General features: G+C 46.0%; 1 protein-coding gene across 7 annotated transcripts in view; it reads left to right on the forward strand.

Moving 5' to 3' along the window:
- LOC140739897 (3',5'-cyclic-AMP phosphodiesterase 4C-like) overlaps positions 1-16,067 on the forward strand; it is a 287,627-nt gene that overhangs the window by 246,463 nt on the left and 25,097 nt on the right. For all 7 annotated transcript variants that reach the window (XM_073068546.1, XM_073068549.1, XM_073068548.1 and 4 more), the window contains 4 exons: positions 1,598-1,671; positions 2,925-2,974; positions 12,655-12,767; positions 14,621-14,714. In XM_073068546.1, the coding sequence (XP_072924647.1) occupies positions 1,598-1,671; positions 2,925-2,974; positions 12,655-12,767; positions 14,621-14,714 (331 nt within the window). The remainder of the gene's footprint in view (positions 1-1,597; positions 1,672-2,924; positions 2,975-12,654; positions 12,768-14,620; positions 14,715-16,067) is intronic.

A 16,067-nucleotide genomic window follows, 5' to 3' on the forward strand; every position in this document is an offset into this window, starting at 1 on the left:
CAAGAATTCTACACACCTGAACATAAGCCAATCATAGGCTCCGAAATTGGCATATGACTTCATCTGAAGGTTGCTAGGAAACACGGGTCCTTTATAACAGAGTTGAACATGCTTAGAATTTGCTGCTGTTGCAGCTACAGATCAGAAAGCTATCTGCCCAAAGTCGTGTCTGTGCCTGGACCTGAACTTGAGCCTCAGTCTAACAACAAAGATAGGCCACACAGTTTGCCCATAGATTTAGATGACACCAATCCTACAGACGGATTTGACTGTCAAAAGGTAACTGGAGTTTGGCTATATCTGATCTTGAATCTGTCCAGATCACAGTGTATGTACTGGAACAGATCCTGAGTATGTGCAGATAACTGGTTCCTTGTACGTGTGGGGTTCTCATCCTGATTCTGCAAGTCCTGCTTGCTGAGCATGCGCACAGCTTCGCTCCTGCAACTGTTAGCACCTTCCACGATCTGAACATGGTGCAACTAGTTTTAGCAACACGTACAACACGCTGGAGGAACTCAGCAGGCCGGGCAGCATCCGTGGAAATGAACAGTCAACGTTTCGGGCCGAGACCCTTCGTCTGGACTGAAGAGGGAGGGGGCAGGGGCCCTATATAGAAGGTGGGGGGAGGGTGGGGAGGAGAAGGCTGGTAGGTGCCAGGTGAAGAACCAGTAAGGGGAAAGATCAAGGGGTGGAGAGGGGAAGCAGTGAGGGGATAGGCAGGAAAGGTGAAGAAGGAATGTAATTGTAATTCCCTCCCCCTCCCTTCCCACATCCCAGTTTCACTCTGCCTCCTCCTCCAGCTGCCTATCACCTCTCTCATGATTCTGCCTTCTTCTACTACGTTCGTTTCCATGGATGCTGCCCAACCTGCTGAGTTCATCCAGCTTGTTGTACATGTTGCAACTAGTTTTACTGCCTGTGAAATACTTTGAAATGTAGTCATTATTAGCATGATAGCAGCCAATTGATACGTAGCAAACTCTCACACATCTCTAAGAGATAGTCACTAAATAACAAGATTTTCAGTCGTTCTACCTGAGGTGCAGTGGCAATTCCAACCCTGTTTTCCTTCACAGAGATGAAACACCTGAGAGAGCAGGGAGAGGCATGGCTTAATGTCTCACTCAAAATATGACACCTCAGACAGTGTGGTACTCCCTGAGTACTCGACTCGAATGTTGGCCTATGTTTGTGTTTTGAGTGCTTGCACAAGATTTCAGTGCGAGTGCTGTCGGTTAATACCACACTTGTACTCAATCAGAGGCAAAGGCAATAGAAGCAGGGCAAAAAGGAAGCAGCAAAGAGAAAACAGATTAAGGACTCGTTTGGACTGGGACTGTAATTGGAGTCCCTGCTGCTATGCAGAGGCACAGATTCCAATGATATCACCCATAGGTTGCTTTCCAAAACCTCACCCGATTGAGCATTGGGTCATGACTGGCTCTCGCCCCACAAACAACCTCTCTCCTCGCTCTCTAGTCTTCCATAAACTAGCTGAGAAATACCGAGGGAAATTTGCTTGCATGGACTGCCTGACTCTTGATCTGAGGTTATTTTTTGGTAAATTATGTTTTCTTTTGCCATCTCCCCCCAGGTGCTGGCCAGTTTACGGACCGTGAGGCATAATTTTGCCAACCTGACTAATCTACAGGATCAAGTGAAGAGCAAGTAAGGGTTTTATTTCTGGGCTGGTGCGGAGAAGGTACATTGGGGGCACCCACTTGTTCAGGTACTTCAGTCAAGCAATTTGAGAAACATTCCAAGCACTTTCCCCTCGGCTCCTGATAACGTCCCTGGTTCAGTATGGGACCCATGGAATGCACCCAGGAGCCAACTGAGGCAACATGGGCCGCGCTTACCAATATAAACTGGAGACTCTCTGATGGATAGACAACAACAACAAGCTCCCCGTGACCATGACCGCTCCTGGCCTTCCCCTCCGTCCCCACTGGACTGATTCGCCCAGCGGAGGTGGAACCTGGAGATCACAGTGTTGAATCCAGCCTAACTGCTCCAGCTGCAATTTGCAGTCAGCGCTGACCTGGCTCTCAGCTCGGAGGATTAGGCTGTCCACAGCGGGGCTGGGGAAGGGGGCAGAACAGGGGCTTCCTGCTCTTGGATTTCCATGCAGTGGCTGATGTGGATAAACTAGGACTAGTATTGACAGAAGCAGCTGCCCGAGTGGTTTATTATTTACCCACACTTGTTGTTAGGTTACGTTGAGCATGGGGACCAGAGCAAAAGAACAGAATATTGGAAAAAGCTATTGGTCTTAGAAAGAGTGGGGTGAATGTTACTCCTAGTTAATAATACATTATCATTCTCAAATAATTTTAATATATTATTTTTGATCACATTTTCTTCAGAAACTCCATTTTGCCAAATGTATTTTTCTGTGTAGGATTTTTTAAGGGTGCCTCAAAACTCTTGAATTCATTTCATTCGTGTATCTTGCATCCAAATTCAGATGATACAGCCTCAAACTGATTAGCTCAATCCATTCCATCTCTCCTCCACCCTCTCACAACCACTAAACCCATACCTTGCCTGGCTCTCAAAAGGAAGTCAAAGAAGGTTCTTCCCCTGGGCACGTTTACATGACACTGAAGGGGGTGTTTTCATTGCACTGGTCCTGTTACTACTCTGGGAATGTTTTACGGGGCAATGTAAAGGAAAATCTGTTGCATCCAACCCATGTTGTAGTCAGCACTGTGTGTGCCTGAGAGTGTATGGGGGAGGGACGGGTAGAGCAAGCTTTATTTTGTGTCTATCTGCACTCTGTCAGACCCAGGAGTCTAGTCGCCTTTAACGGGAGGTTCCATTTCCTCTTTCCATGAGGGAGGTTTAAGGTTAACCTGAGAGTGTGCATGAGGGCACTTGGCATTGGACAAGATTCTCATCCATCCTTCTTCCTTTGTTAGCTGGCGATCGACAGGATGCAGCCCAGGGGTCATTCGGCCAATCCCACACGGTGAGTGAAAGACTTGATTGGATCCCGCTGACCTGGAGGGAGATTCCTTTCTCTTCCTCTCAAATCTCTGTATTACTATCAATCTATATATATAAGCTCTCTTATGTACATATGCAGTAAGTGTAAATACATAAGATGGTGTTTTTTTTATTATTGTGTTCCTTATTTTACTGTGTTTTTTATGCTGCATCGGATCTGGAGTAACAGTTATTTACACTTGTGTTCTGGAAATGATGTTCAACAACGTTGAACCTTGTGGCACTCATCAGCCCACTGTGGTGCTTGGAAATAGACTCCATTGTGATTCACCACCTTCACTCCCACCCTTGTCCAGAGGTTCAGAATAGCCCGACGGTCAAAGGCACAGAATGTGGTGGTCTTTGCATCCGTGTAACATTAGAGAACGTCCGCACTCCAGGAGATGTAAGGTTGTGAGAGGGTGGAGGAGAGATGCAATGGATTGAGCTAGTCAGTTTGAATTGTGTCTTCCGAATTTGTGAGCTTCCTGCAGACTGCCCTGACCCTGCGGGGCAAGAGCAGCTACTTTTGCAAGTTTTTATTTTCTCAACCCCAGCGATTCTTCCCAGGAGGAGCTCGTTTGGCCCATTGGACCTGTACTGGCTCATTGAATAAGTGCCCTCAATCAGTCCTATTGTCTTGCTCCATCTCACAATCCTTTTCATGTATTTGCTTGAATGTTCCTGTTGAATTTGCAACCACAATCCTGTTAGGCAGCATGTTCCAGACTACCAACTGGCTGCATAAAAATATTTCTCATTCCCTCCCTGTTTGGGTGTTTGTTGATCCTTTGCAGTCCTTCCAGTGGAATTTGAAAGTCTTTTACAATTTTGCACAGCTCAGCTACACGTACCCAGAGCCCCATCCATCGCTGTGGCTGCAATCCAAGGCCCTTCAATTTACCTGAGTAGCTTACTTTAATCTTTATACAGTGTTGATGGATCACCTCTTAATCTCCTTGGTGTCTTCCCTAGTGATATGTCAGAAATGAACACACTGATTGGTAAAGAATCTCTGCCCTATTTGAACACATGGGATTTTCATCTCTTCACTGATAGGACATGTGGGAACTTCTACTGTACAGTGGCAGGAGGTGGGGTGAAGGGTCCTTTAAGTTGGAAAAGTTAAGAAGCGCTTCACTTGCAGTAGCCCCATTGGCCACAAGTTCCACCATCACCACTGTTAACACTGGGACTCAATTGGCTGGCACCTCTGATCTTTAATTGGACAAATATTTCACCAAGTTTGGTGACGTACCCCACTCTACCCTGTCATGGCAATGGATTAGGATTAAGGACAGTTTCCGGTTATGGTGGGATGAGAAGGATTTTGCTAGCCCTTCTCACAACCTGTCAGCTCCTCTTTGTTAGAGACGACACAGTACCTTGTTTAAAGTTCCTATCCTTGTTTATCAAATACCTCCCTTCCTCTGTAATCTTCTCAAGCCCTGAAATCCCTCGACCCCTGCATTCCTCCTCTTGTGGGCTCTTAATTAATACCTCACGTTGCTCACTGCACCGTTGGCACGTGCTTTCAGATGCCTGAGTTATAATATTGGATATTGCCTCCTTAAATCTCTTCACCTCTCTCCTCCGTACAACCCAGAGCTTATGGTTACCAATCCTAATATGATAATGGCATCAGGTCACACTCCCTTGTGCTCTGAATCAGTGAATATTTTACATCCATTTGAGGGGACAGATGGGGTCTCAGGATAAGATCGCAAGCGAAAGATACACCTCTGACAGTGTAGTATTCCTTCCAGACTACACTGAAACATCAGCCTAAGTTTCAACACCCTGGCCTCGAGAGTCAGGCTTTGAAACCACAATTTGTTCTCTCAGGGTTGGGAGAACTACAGATGGTACATTGTGAATCCCTTTTCTGGGCTTTGAGTTCACATCGACAAATTCAAGAAAACCCAGGAATCGGATTCAGTCATTCCGTGCCCCTAGTCTTCATTCCAGGTTCAGAGCAGTAAATTCCAGGTCGGGTTTTCCTTCCACCATCTGCCAGTGTACCTGGGGAGCCCACACAAGGGCTGCCTCTCATTTTGCAGTCAGTATGTTAACCATCTGATTGACGTCAGCAAAGGGCCATTAATAAGAACTCCAGAAGCTGGTTCTTTGCTCCCAGCTGTTGGTTTACCATGCCAGCTGCCCTTCCCCCACCGTCCCAGGCAGTCACGCCGACACCTCTCGGCCAGCTTAACCCTTTTCCATGCTGAGGTGCTGGGGAGTGTACACCGGACAGTTTCCAAGTCTAAAGCCTCGCAAATCCTCACACAGCACTGAGCAGTTCCTGGCACTCCTCCTTTGCCTATTTAAAGGGGTAATGTTCTGCTCTGTAGACTGGCCTTGTGTTGCTTCATTATTAGCAATCTCGTACTATCAGTGGGGTAGCCCGCGTTGCAGTTTCAGATTCCTTGCCCGCCAGGAAAGTCAATGCCAGCTGTCCTGATCCCTTATTTAAACAATCGTGAGAGTGGGAACTTCATCACAGCTCATTCCTGAGGAACCCCAGTGTTTAAATTGTGGGGCAATGCACATATAATGCTGAAGGAACTCAGCAGGTATAGCAGAGGAGGATGAACAGTCGACGTTTTGGGCTGAGACCCTTCATCAGGACTCTGACCAGGACTTCATTAGGTGACCCGATGAAGGATCTTGCCCTGAATTACTGACTTTTCATCTCCCTCCACAGATTCTGCCTGACCTGCTGAGTTCCTCCGGTGTTTTATGGACAATAGACAATAGGTGCAGGAGTAGGCCATTCGGCCCTTCAAGCTAGCACCGCCATTCAATGTGATCATGGCTGATCATCCACATTCAGTACCCCGTTCCTGCCTTCTCCCCATATGCCTTGACTCCGCTATCTTTAAGAGCTCTATCTAACTCTTTCTTGAAAGCATCCAGAGAATTGGCCTCCACTGCCTTCTGAAGCAGAGCATTCCATAGATCCACAACTCTCTGGGTGAAAAAGTTTTTCCTCAACTCCGTTCTAAATGGCCTACCCCTTATTCTTAAACTGTGGCCTCTGGTTCTGGACTCACCCATCAGCGGGAACATGTTTCCTGCCTCTAGTGTGTCCAATCCCTTAATAATCTTGTATTTTTCAATCAGATCCCCTCTCATCCTTCTAAATTCCAGTGTATACAAGCATAGTCACTCCAATCTTTCCACATATGATAGTCCCGCCATCCTGGGAATTAACCTCGTGAACCTACACTGCACACCCTCAATAGCAAGAATGTCCTTCCTCAAATTTGGAGACCAAAACTGAACACAATACTCTAGATGTGGTCTCACCAGGGCCCCTGTACAACTGCAGAAGGACCTCTTTGCTCCTATACTCAATTCCTCTTGTTATGAAGGCCAACATGCCATTAGCTTTCTTCACTGCCTGCTGTACCTGCATGCTTACTTTTCTGTGTGTTGCTCAGGATTTTCAGCATCTGCAGACACTCTTGTGCAAATTTTGGGGTCCATCTGTGACACTGCGTCTCATTATCCATCTCACACAACTTTCTGGAGTTCTGTAACAAACTAAGCGGGCAGCCAGACCAGCCACCGTTATCCCCGGAATAGCAGCACCCGAGATTTCCACAGCTGGGTTTGGCTCAGTGGCAAACACTCAGCCTGGAGTCGGGACTGAACCACACCGGGGGCACCGATGACTCTCACCCTGGGTGTGTGCTGACCTAGCAGACCACACACAAAGCAGCAAGAGAAGCCACAGATAGCCTCGGCATTCCTGGTTCGAGATCAGAAATGAAAGCAGAATTCCCACCCCTGATCTTTTCCCGGAGGCTCCTGGAAGCACGCTGTATGTGTGAGATGAGCATGGGGTGGGAATTAGCTGGGGTATCCTCTAAGGTCAAATAACAGCTGCCTTCAGTCTCACAGCCAAAACAGATCCGACTGTCCTCAGACTCCTGGTTTTCTTCTGCAAGCACCACCTTGCCCCACTTGTCCCCCACCAGCAACTCCCCCAGTGTAGCTGTTCTGGCGAGATCATTTAACTTAGCACAAACTGGAGATTAATGGTGGACATTTCCTTCTTTGTGAGGGCTAACAATCAAATGGAAAATCACAAATTTCGCCCAAGATCAAAGTCTGTGTCATGTATATGTTTCCACCTGAGTGGAATGCAACAGGATTTACCTAAAGTATAGAAATAGAAGCCCATTGAACCTCCTCTGCTATTCATAAATGTCCCTTGTTGAAGGAGAACAAACTCGAGTGGCCAAATGGTCACTTTTCCCTTGCACCTCTTTCCACGCCTATCGCATGTCCCCTGATTCTTTCTAATATCCAAAATCTAATAACCACTGTCTTGAATGTACTGAACAACTAAGTCAACTCTGCCCTCCAGAATAGTGAATTCCAAAGTTCATTGCTGTTTGGGTGAAGAAATTTCTTTTTGTTTCTTCTCTGACTGGATGGCTACCGATTTTTTTTCTTTTTTTTTGTCTGTGATTCCTCCCTGATTTGAGATCAAGAAACCAGCGTGAGCATCATCCCTGCCGAGCCCCGTAAGAGTTTAGTATGTGGGGTTGGGATCGCACCTCATTCTTGTAAACCCAAGAGAAAATGGAGCCAATCTCACTTCAAACAACATCCACCCATCCTGAGGACCAAGTTAACCACTCTTACAATCCTCTCCCCCCTCCACAAACATGTCTTTCCTTACAGCGACCAGGCCAGAATACACAGTATTCCACGTGCATCCTCACAAGAGCCTTCTTGAAACCGCGGAGCAATGATAATTGCAATAATTACCCTTCGAGAAACTCAGGTTATCCTATAAATCATCAAATTATCCTTGGTTTGCCCTCCCGAGAGAAGTGGCAGCAGCTTTTAATCATTTCAGTAAAGGGAATTGTTTAAGCCCAAGTATGGCTCTGCGCTGCTCAATCTGCAGTTTGCCCCAGCGATAACGTGGCTCATGGCTCCTGGGGGAGCTGTCAGACAGTTAGGTTACTAAATATACACGTACCCAGCACTCCTGTGCAATCCATCAGCCGCAAATTAAATTGAACAGCGGAGTCTCAGAGCTCATCCATGGTGGGTTCATTGTCTTCTCGCCTGTAGGTATCAGTTTAATTGGGTGAGGCAAACTCTTGTCTCTGTGGTGTAAAAGGTCATAGTTTTGATCCTGATCAGTCGCTGCGGCTAGCATTGGTGCTGAAGATGCACGTGGCTGTTGGAAGAGATGTCATTCAGATGAAAAGTTAAACCAAACCTCAGACTCTCTCCTCGGGTGGAAATGAAAGAGCCCCAGGTATAAATGTACCTCATCGGAGGGGAATGTTAGCACAATACATTCGAATCTGTTCTGGTTCTGGTTCAGTTCACCTACGTACAGGAACGATATCAGTCAGCTTGAAAAAGTGCAGGGGAATTTACAAGGACATTGTGGAGACTTGAGAACATCAGATATGGGAAAAAGTTGAATAGTTTAGGACTTTATTCCCTGGGCTGGTAAAGTACAAGGGAAAATGTTATAAAGGTGTGCAAAATTATGATAGAGCAAATACATGCAGGCTTTATCCCCTGGGGTAGGCTGAGACTAGAACTAGAGGTCAGAGGTTTAAGGTGAAAGGGGAATCTGAGGGGGAACTTCTTCACTTAGAGGGTAGTGAGAGTGTGGAATGAGCTGCTAGCGAAGGTGACGAGTGTGGGTTCAATTGCAGCACTTATGGGAAATTTGGGTAGGTGCATGAATGTGAGGAGCATGGTCCGGGTGTAGGTAGATGGGACCAGGCAGAGAAACACTACTAGATGGGCTGAAGGGCCTGTTTCTGTGCTGTGACTCTATGGTGGAATCTGGAGGTAACAAAAGGACAAGTTACACACAGCACACAGTCTGTGATGGTCTGGAGAGGTGGTAAGGGGTAAACGTAGTGATGGAGGATCAGAGACTCATTCAGGATGTGAGGGGAAATTGCCATTCATGTCTTTAAATGTTTAGATTTTTTTATTTTAAAAAGTAATTCATTCATTGAAATATCAAAAAAACACATATTATAGAACATTAAAGTTAACATTTTCTTAATATATTATTCCTGTTACTTAAATTAGTGGTTATCATTATCAGTTATCATTCATCTGCAACTTTAAGGCAAATAATGCATGGATTTCATTACAGGGTTCAGTTAAGTACTGTGCAATAGTGGGAGGTCCTAACCTGCATTGACTGCACCCCAGTTTCAGCACCACCCCCTCCCACCTGCCCCAGCATGTATCCTAGAGTTTCAAGCGGGCAGCTTACAGCACTGAGTCATGGGCAACCTCTTCCTCTGGAATATTAGCAATTTCCTGGCATTGCTTACACTGCGTTGGTAGTTTCCTTGCAGCAGCCAATTCTTGTGTCAGTGTGAGTCCCCGGGAACAGTCCTCACAACACAGAGGTCAGTGTTACACAACTGCCCAGCACAAGCGTCACTTTCCAGGTGCTACTGCAAAGACACATTCTCTGAGGGGAAGGGGACTGCTCGTATTTCCAACGCAAGCGGGAATACGTGGTGTGACCAGTATTGAGCTCATACTTGAATGATCTAATGGGGTGGATGTTTCTCAATGCCAACCGGGAAAGGCTTTGGAAATTATTTTAGTTCTTTGGTAATGAGGGATTCTGCCAAATGGCTTTGACAGTCTGCTTGGGGAGCCATTCCCACTCCCCCCTCCACCCCCTCCATCTGCCCAGCTCTGATGACATTTCATTCAGACCACAACCCAGTTCACTTGCTGATCCAAAGTATTCTTTTGGATAACTGTAGATATAACCTGTGCATGTGGGTGATTAACAGAACAAACCTGTTCTGAGAGAGCCTTACTCAATATCTAAACCACGCTGTGCCAGTCCTGGGAGTGTTTGACTGGACAGAGTAAAGGGACGATAGAAGATACACAATTACAAGTTCACAACGATACATTGCATCCATAAAATCAGTCTCCGATTTTGTAGTGGTGGGGCAGATATTTTCTTTGAGATTCGGGATTGGTATGCTTTCCTTTCTTTAAAGATGGGGCATGTCTCATGTGAAAACGCCAAAAAAAAATCCCCAAAGGCTGGAAAACTGAAATAAAAATAAATATGCTGGAAAAAAGGTCAGGAAGCATCTATGCAAAGAAAAACGAATGAACGTTTCAGGTTGAAGAGCCTTCATCAGAACTGAGAAGAGAGAAAACAAATTAGTGTATGTAATAGAGAAGGTGGGGCAGGAACTAGATAGAACAAGGGGAATGTCTGCGATAAGATGAAAAATGTGTCCTGTGCATTGGCAGACTGTAAATCTCACCAGATTTTATGCTAGAGTAATTTGCAGGTGACATAGAGACAGAAGAAATAATGGACATTTCAAACACACCATCAACCTTAAAATAATTTTTCAAAAATACAGTTTTGCTCTCCTGGCCAAATACCTTCTTTGAAACTCCCATGGAGCGACTGACATTTATTTATTGATTTAGTTGTTGAGATACAGTGTGGAATAAACCCTTTCAGCTCTTTAGCTTGGGCAGCCCAGCAACCCCCGATTTAACTCTAGCCTAATCTTGGGACAGTTTACAGTGACAAAATTAACCTACTAACTGGTTTGTCTTTGGACTGTGGGAGGAAACTGGAGCACCGGGAGAAAACCCACTCATTCCACAGGGAAGGTGCATAGACTCCTTACCGATGATGTCGGAATGGAACCCTGAACTCTGATGCTCTGAGTTGTAAGAGCATTGCGCTAACTGCTACGCTACTGTTAAGCGGGTTTTGTTCCACAATTCAACATCTGTCTAGTTGATTTCTTGATGTATGCCACCTTCCCTTGGCTCTGTGGCCTTCTGGTGAAATGTTTCCCTTTGTCCCAGAGGCTGTGCTCCTGCGTCCTGCCTCAATACCCTGACTCACGGGGATGTATTGACAACCAGTGGGTGTTGTACTAGAAAGCAGGGAGGCCCACTTCAGAGCTCCCACTCTCCCCGTCCATCTCCCTTTTCATGGGCCACTGGATTACTTCTTATTCACTGGCTGGCATTCGATCCCCCATCGCTAATAGTTAGGCTGTTTCAGAGGGCACTTTGCCACGGTTCTGGGATCATATAAAGACCAAATGGGGTAGGTTAGATGGCTTCATTCCTCAATCGATATCAGTGAATCAGAAGGTTTTTGCAACAAACTGCTTGTTTCCTGATCACCATTAGCAATACTAGCTTTTCAGTCCAGGTTTATATTGAAATTGAAATTTCTCAAATAGTGGGAAATTTACAAAAAGATGAGAGGCATTGATAGGGTAGATACTCTTTCCCTAGAGTGGAAATGTCAAATCGTAGAGGGCATTGCTTTAAAGTGAGAGGAGTAAAGTTTAAAGGAGATTTACAAGGATTTTATTTTTAATAGAGCATAGAGTCATAGAGCACCACAGTACAGAAACGGGCCCTTCGGCCCATCAAGTCTGTGCTAGCCTTCTGCCTAGTCCCATCTATCTGCACCCGGACCGTAGAGCTCTATACCTCTCATCCATGTACCTATCCATGGTGGTTAGTGTAATGTTATTCTGGCACCTTCAGCCTGGGCTCTGTTCCTCTGCTGACTGTTTGGAGTTTGCGAGAACACAGGGAGGTGTCGAAGGAGATATAATAGCATTGGTTAAGAAGCGTTTAAACAGACAGAGAGGAGGGATATTGATCATGTACAGGCAGATAGGATTGGTTTAATTTGGCATTAGGGTCAGCACAGATATCAAGAGCCTGTTCCTGTGTTTTACTGTTTTATGTTCTATCTCTGGATTACTGCCTTATTAACAAAGCTCTGCGTCACGAGCCCAGGAGTTCAAACCACAGGCCCCTCCTCGGCCATCTGCCCATCATCTTTGCTGAGATGAGGCTGGGGGCGGGAGGGGGGAGTCACATCTCTGCAGTTCATTCTGTCACCCGAGCCTTGTCCAAGGTGCCCGCGAGTCTAATAGTTTTCGATTCCAGATCGGGACCTGCCAGTCCGTACTGCTCCATGTCTGATTTTCCAGTAAACTGTGCTCATTCACGAGAAGCAGTTGTCCAGTGCAGGCATTGGGAAGCAGGCTTGGAGGATTTGGGGATCTCCCCTCCCGCTGTGGATTGGATGCGCTTCCTGATCGGTCAGCGGGATACCCGGAGCTCTATCCGTCTCCTGACTGACCGGTCAGATAGCAGCACCTATGGATTTCTTTCGACGTAGAGACGGTCAAACCTGAACAACGACCAGCAGCAGAATTGAAAAGTGACTGAATTAATCCAAAAAAAAAGGCAATTGGGGGCAGGAGATTTAAAACCTTTACCAAAGATATTTTTACATACTGAAGATTGAATTGTTGAAGCCACCTTATTAAGGACCCGTAGAGAGAGTACCTGCACTGGGAGTTTGCATGTGGAAAAACAGCTTCTATCCTCTGAGTCCAGGCAGTGGTGTTCCTGTTAATTGGTTGTGCGAGGTCAGCCCTGATGGAGAAAGGGGGGCTCTTGCCTTCAGCACCACGGCTAGGGAAGATGGAGTCTCCTCGCCCTGTGCCCCACAGTTGAGGGATGAAGGGGGATGCCCGAGCAGACTACCCGCCCTGCGTCAGATCATGGGTGCAAGTGCTTCTGGTGATGGCGGCCTACCTGAGTGTCTGTGTGTCTGTCTGTCTCCAGAGGAGAACTCCCACAAGCTGGCCATCGAGACGCTGGAGGAACTGGACTGGTGCTTGGATCAGCTGGAGACCCTGCACACCAGGCATTCCGTCAGTGAAATGGCGTCCAACAAGGTGAGCTGGGACAGAGGGAGGCAATGTAGAGGGTGGTGCAGTGGCAATTAGGGATTGGGGTGGGGTGCGGTGGAAGGGTTCATACAGAACTCGTACAAAGGCCTTCCTCCTGCCCACTGAGCTATCCCCATCACATTCCTTCTCCCTCACCCCCCCCACCCCCATACCCACAAAGGGGTCTGCTCGAGTAATCGTTCCTACCCTCCTGTCTGCCACCATAAGGTGCACAATGGGCTGAATGGGCCCAGCATTGAGACCCTACCTGTTCTCTCAGCTACACGCTAAAGAGCTCACACTATTGAATTTGCTCTCTCCTTCTCTCTCGCGAGGTTTGCCCCTGGGGCAAAAATGCCAGTAAAGGTCCGTGCCGGCAGGCACCTCATTCCATCCTCTCTGGGTGGAGCAAGTGAACTTGTGCGCCCACAAGCAGTGCATCTTGGGACTGTACGTGTAGGTCTTTGGGGCGGCTTCTTCACAAAGTGATCTCCATCAGTCTAGCCTCTGGTCGAAGGTGGAAGGGCTCTGGGTGGTGACATTCGAGGACACCACGGAAGTAAGGGAATGCTTTGAGGTCTGCTGTCTGTGCTGAGAATACACTAAGGTAAAAGTATAAAAGCTAACCAAAAAAAAAAAACAAGCAATAGAGTGTTGTAATTCAGAAACAAGCCCGTCAGCCCAGTGAAACTCCCCATTACACCAACCTCACTGTTATTCTCCTTACGTCTCTATCAACTCCTCCTGGGTTCCAGCTCTCACGTACAGACTAGGAACAAGTAATACCGGCCCATTCACTTGCACCTCTTTGGGATGCAGGAGGACCTGGAGGAGACTCGTGTGATTTCAGGGACATATGCAAACCATAGGGCAGGACCGACCCCAGGGAGTCAGAGATGTGAGGCGACCGTCCTATCAGCTGCACCATTGTGGTGGTGACAGATTGAAATCCCTGAAAATTGAATTTATATAGAGTGATATTGTGGCTTATATTATGCTTATTTTATCATAATTATCTGGTGCAAAGATCATGATCAGCATAAGGAGTTCCAGAAGTGAAAGGGAACATCTTGCTCTGCCTGCTAGCACCCAGCTCGGTGTGTGTGTGAGAGGGAGAGAGCAGTATCTCGTACATGTAAGCATGATGAGGGCAGTGAGCAGCCGACAGATCCCTCAGGCCAGGCTACCACCATTCAGCGATATCCCGGCTGATCTGGTCTTTCGGCTCGGCTCCACTTTCCCACAAGCTTCCAGATCCATCCATTCCTGCGCCGTCTACAAACCGGTGTCAGAGCTGCAGATATGCTAACAACTGCCTCCACTGCTTTCTGACGACAGAGTTCGTGTATTCAGTACGCAGCAGGTAGAAAGGATTCCTGGCAGTGACTACACCTTAAAGGGAAATCACCTGTCGAAACAATAGTGAAAAGTGCTTTAGGAATTCAATGCTTTCTGGCATCCTTGAGGTTTCCAGTGTCAGGGTAAAAACAAGAAAGGACTTACCTCTACTTAAATTGTAAGCAATGCTATGAATGGGAGTAATTTGATTTACTGGGATTGTGATATATAAACAGGGGGATTATCCATTAGAGTTCCATCGAATGAGGAAGAACTCAATCCATTGCAGTTTTACATTGGCCATGAATGTGTCAAGATTTGAATCACTGATATTCTGTCAATGGGAATGACTGAGAGAGAATTGGATCCTTTGGAGTTGGATTAAACTAATTCACATATTAAGGTGTTGAGATCTTTTCCTGAGTAAAGTGCCTGCACTCCTTGTCTTTTGTTCAGTAAGAGTGCTCCAATGTTACCAGAGGTGCCATCACCTTCATTTATCGCATTGCTTCTCTCAACAGTTTAAAAGAATGCTGAACCGCGAATTAACGCAGCTATCCGAAATGAGCCGGTCAGGAAATCAGGTCTCCGAGTTTATATCCAACACGTTTTTAGGTGAGTACAGTATCGTGACCAGTATCCATGCGTGTGTGTGTCTGTTTTACACCGTCAGATATGATGGTATGGGTATTGCTCTTGCTTCTCAAACAAAAGATGGCAGGTTTGTGACTCACCTCAGACGCTTGAGACTTTTTTAATTTGAGACTTCCAATGCAATACTGAAGGAATACCATTCCAGTGGGGTGGGGAGGAGTTTGACTCCTCTCCATAATGCCTTTTCTCATTCGGCCCATGTAAGTGTTAGAGTGACCCACAATAGCAGAGCTGCTACTGCAGAGCTTCAGAGAGCCAGGTTCATGCTTGACCCTTGATGCCTATGGTTGGGCTTTGCATGTTCTCCCTATATTTCTCTGGTTTCCTCCCACACACCATGTGGATTGGTAGGTCAACTAGCCATTGTAAATTGCCCCTTATGTGTAGAGGATTGACAGAATCTGCTGGGGAAGCTGGAGTTGAGAGGAATATGGGTTGAATGAAATGAAGGAATTAATGTAGAATTAGTCTAGCTGGGTGCTCAGTAGTTGTCACTGACCTAATTAGCCCTAATGTCCTCTTTCCATGCTCTGTATCTCAGTGATAACGGGTGTATGGTTAAGGTTTGAAAGGACCATTGTGGCTGGGTAGGGGGGGTTACATGGTGGAATATTATTATGAAATAATAGTTTGCATCATAAAGGTATGATATTTTTGTTATCATGGCTATGCTAGCCCTTTGCAAAATTAATGATTTATAGTCTTGTACTCTTTGCCTCTTTTGTCCTCTTGTAAGATGTGTGCATTTTTGGAAGAATTGCTTGCCTGCTTCCTTGGGAACCACCTCGTTGAAACTCAATATTTTAACCTACCCTGCTGAGTATTCTTGTATTCTTGGTTTTTATTTCAGAGTTCCAATATCTGCAGTATGTTGCTTTTGATAAGAATGCTTTAGCATAAGTTACAGGCCAGACATTCTAATCAAGGGATTTTGATTTGTATAAATATAGAGAAACACGTGCCTGAGATTGAGCTGCAAACTGAAACCTTACTAAAGAGTTTTGAGGTTTAATATATAAAAGACTGATAAGTGGGAGTGAATTATAGGCTGATTGAGGAATTCAGGTAGTTTATACATAGGTTACATAAAATTATTCACAGGTAAAAGGCACAAGGTAACATACGCATAAAATAAGAGATTGTTAGAAGTTGCAGGTTTGTAGAAGGTGTAGGTGATTTATGTACTTAGTAAGATGTTGTGCTGGAACATTTTCCTCATTTCCTGGACCTCATAGAACTGAGCAACACACACAAAATGCTGGAGGAACTCAGCATCGATGGAAATGAATAAAGAGTTTCGGGCCAAGGCCCTTC

Source organism: Hemitrygon akajei, chromosome 16 (assembly GCF_048418815.1).
Source record: "Hemitrygon akajei chromosome 16, sHemAka1.3, whole genome shotgun sequence".
In the NCBI taxonomy this organism is placed as follows: domain Eukaryota; kingdom Metazoa; phylum Chordata; class Chondrichthyes; order Myliobatiformes; family Dasyatidae; genus Hemitrygon; species Hemitrygon akajei.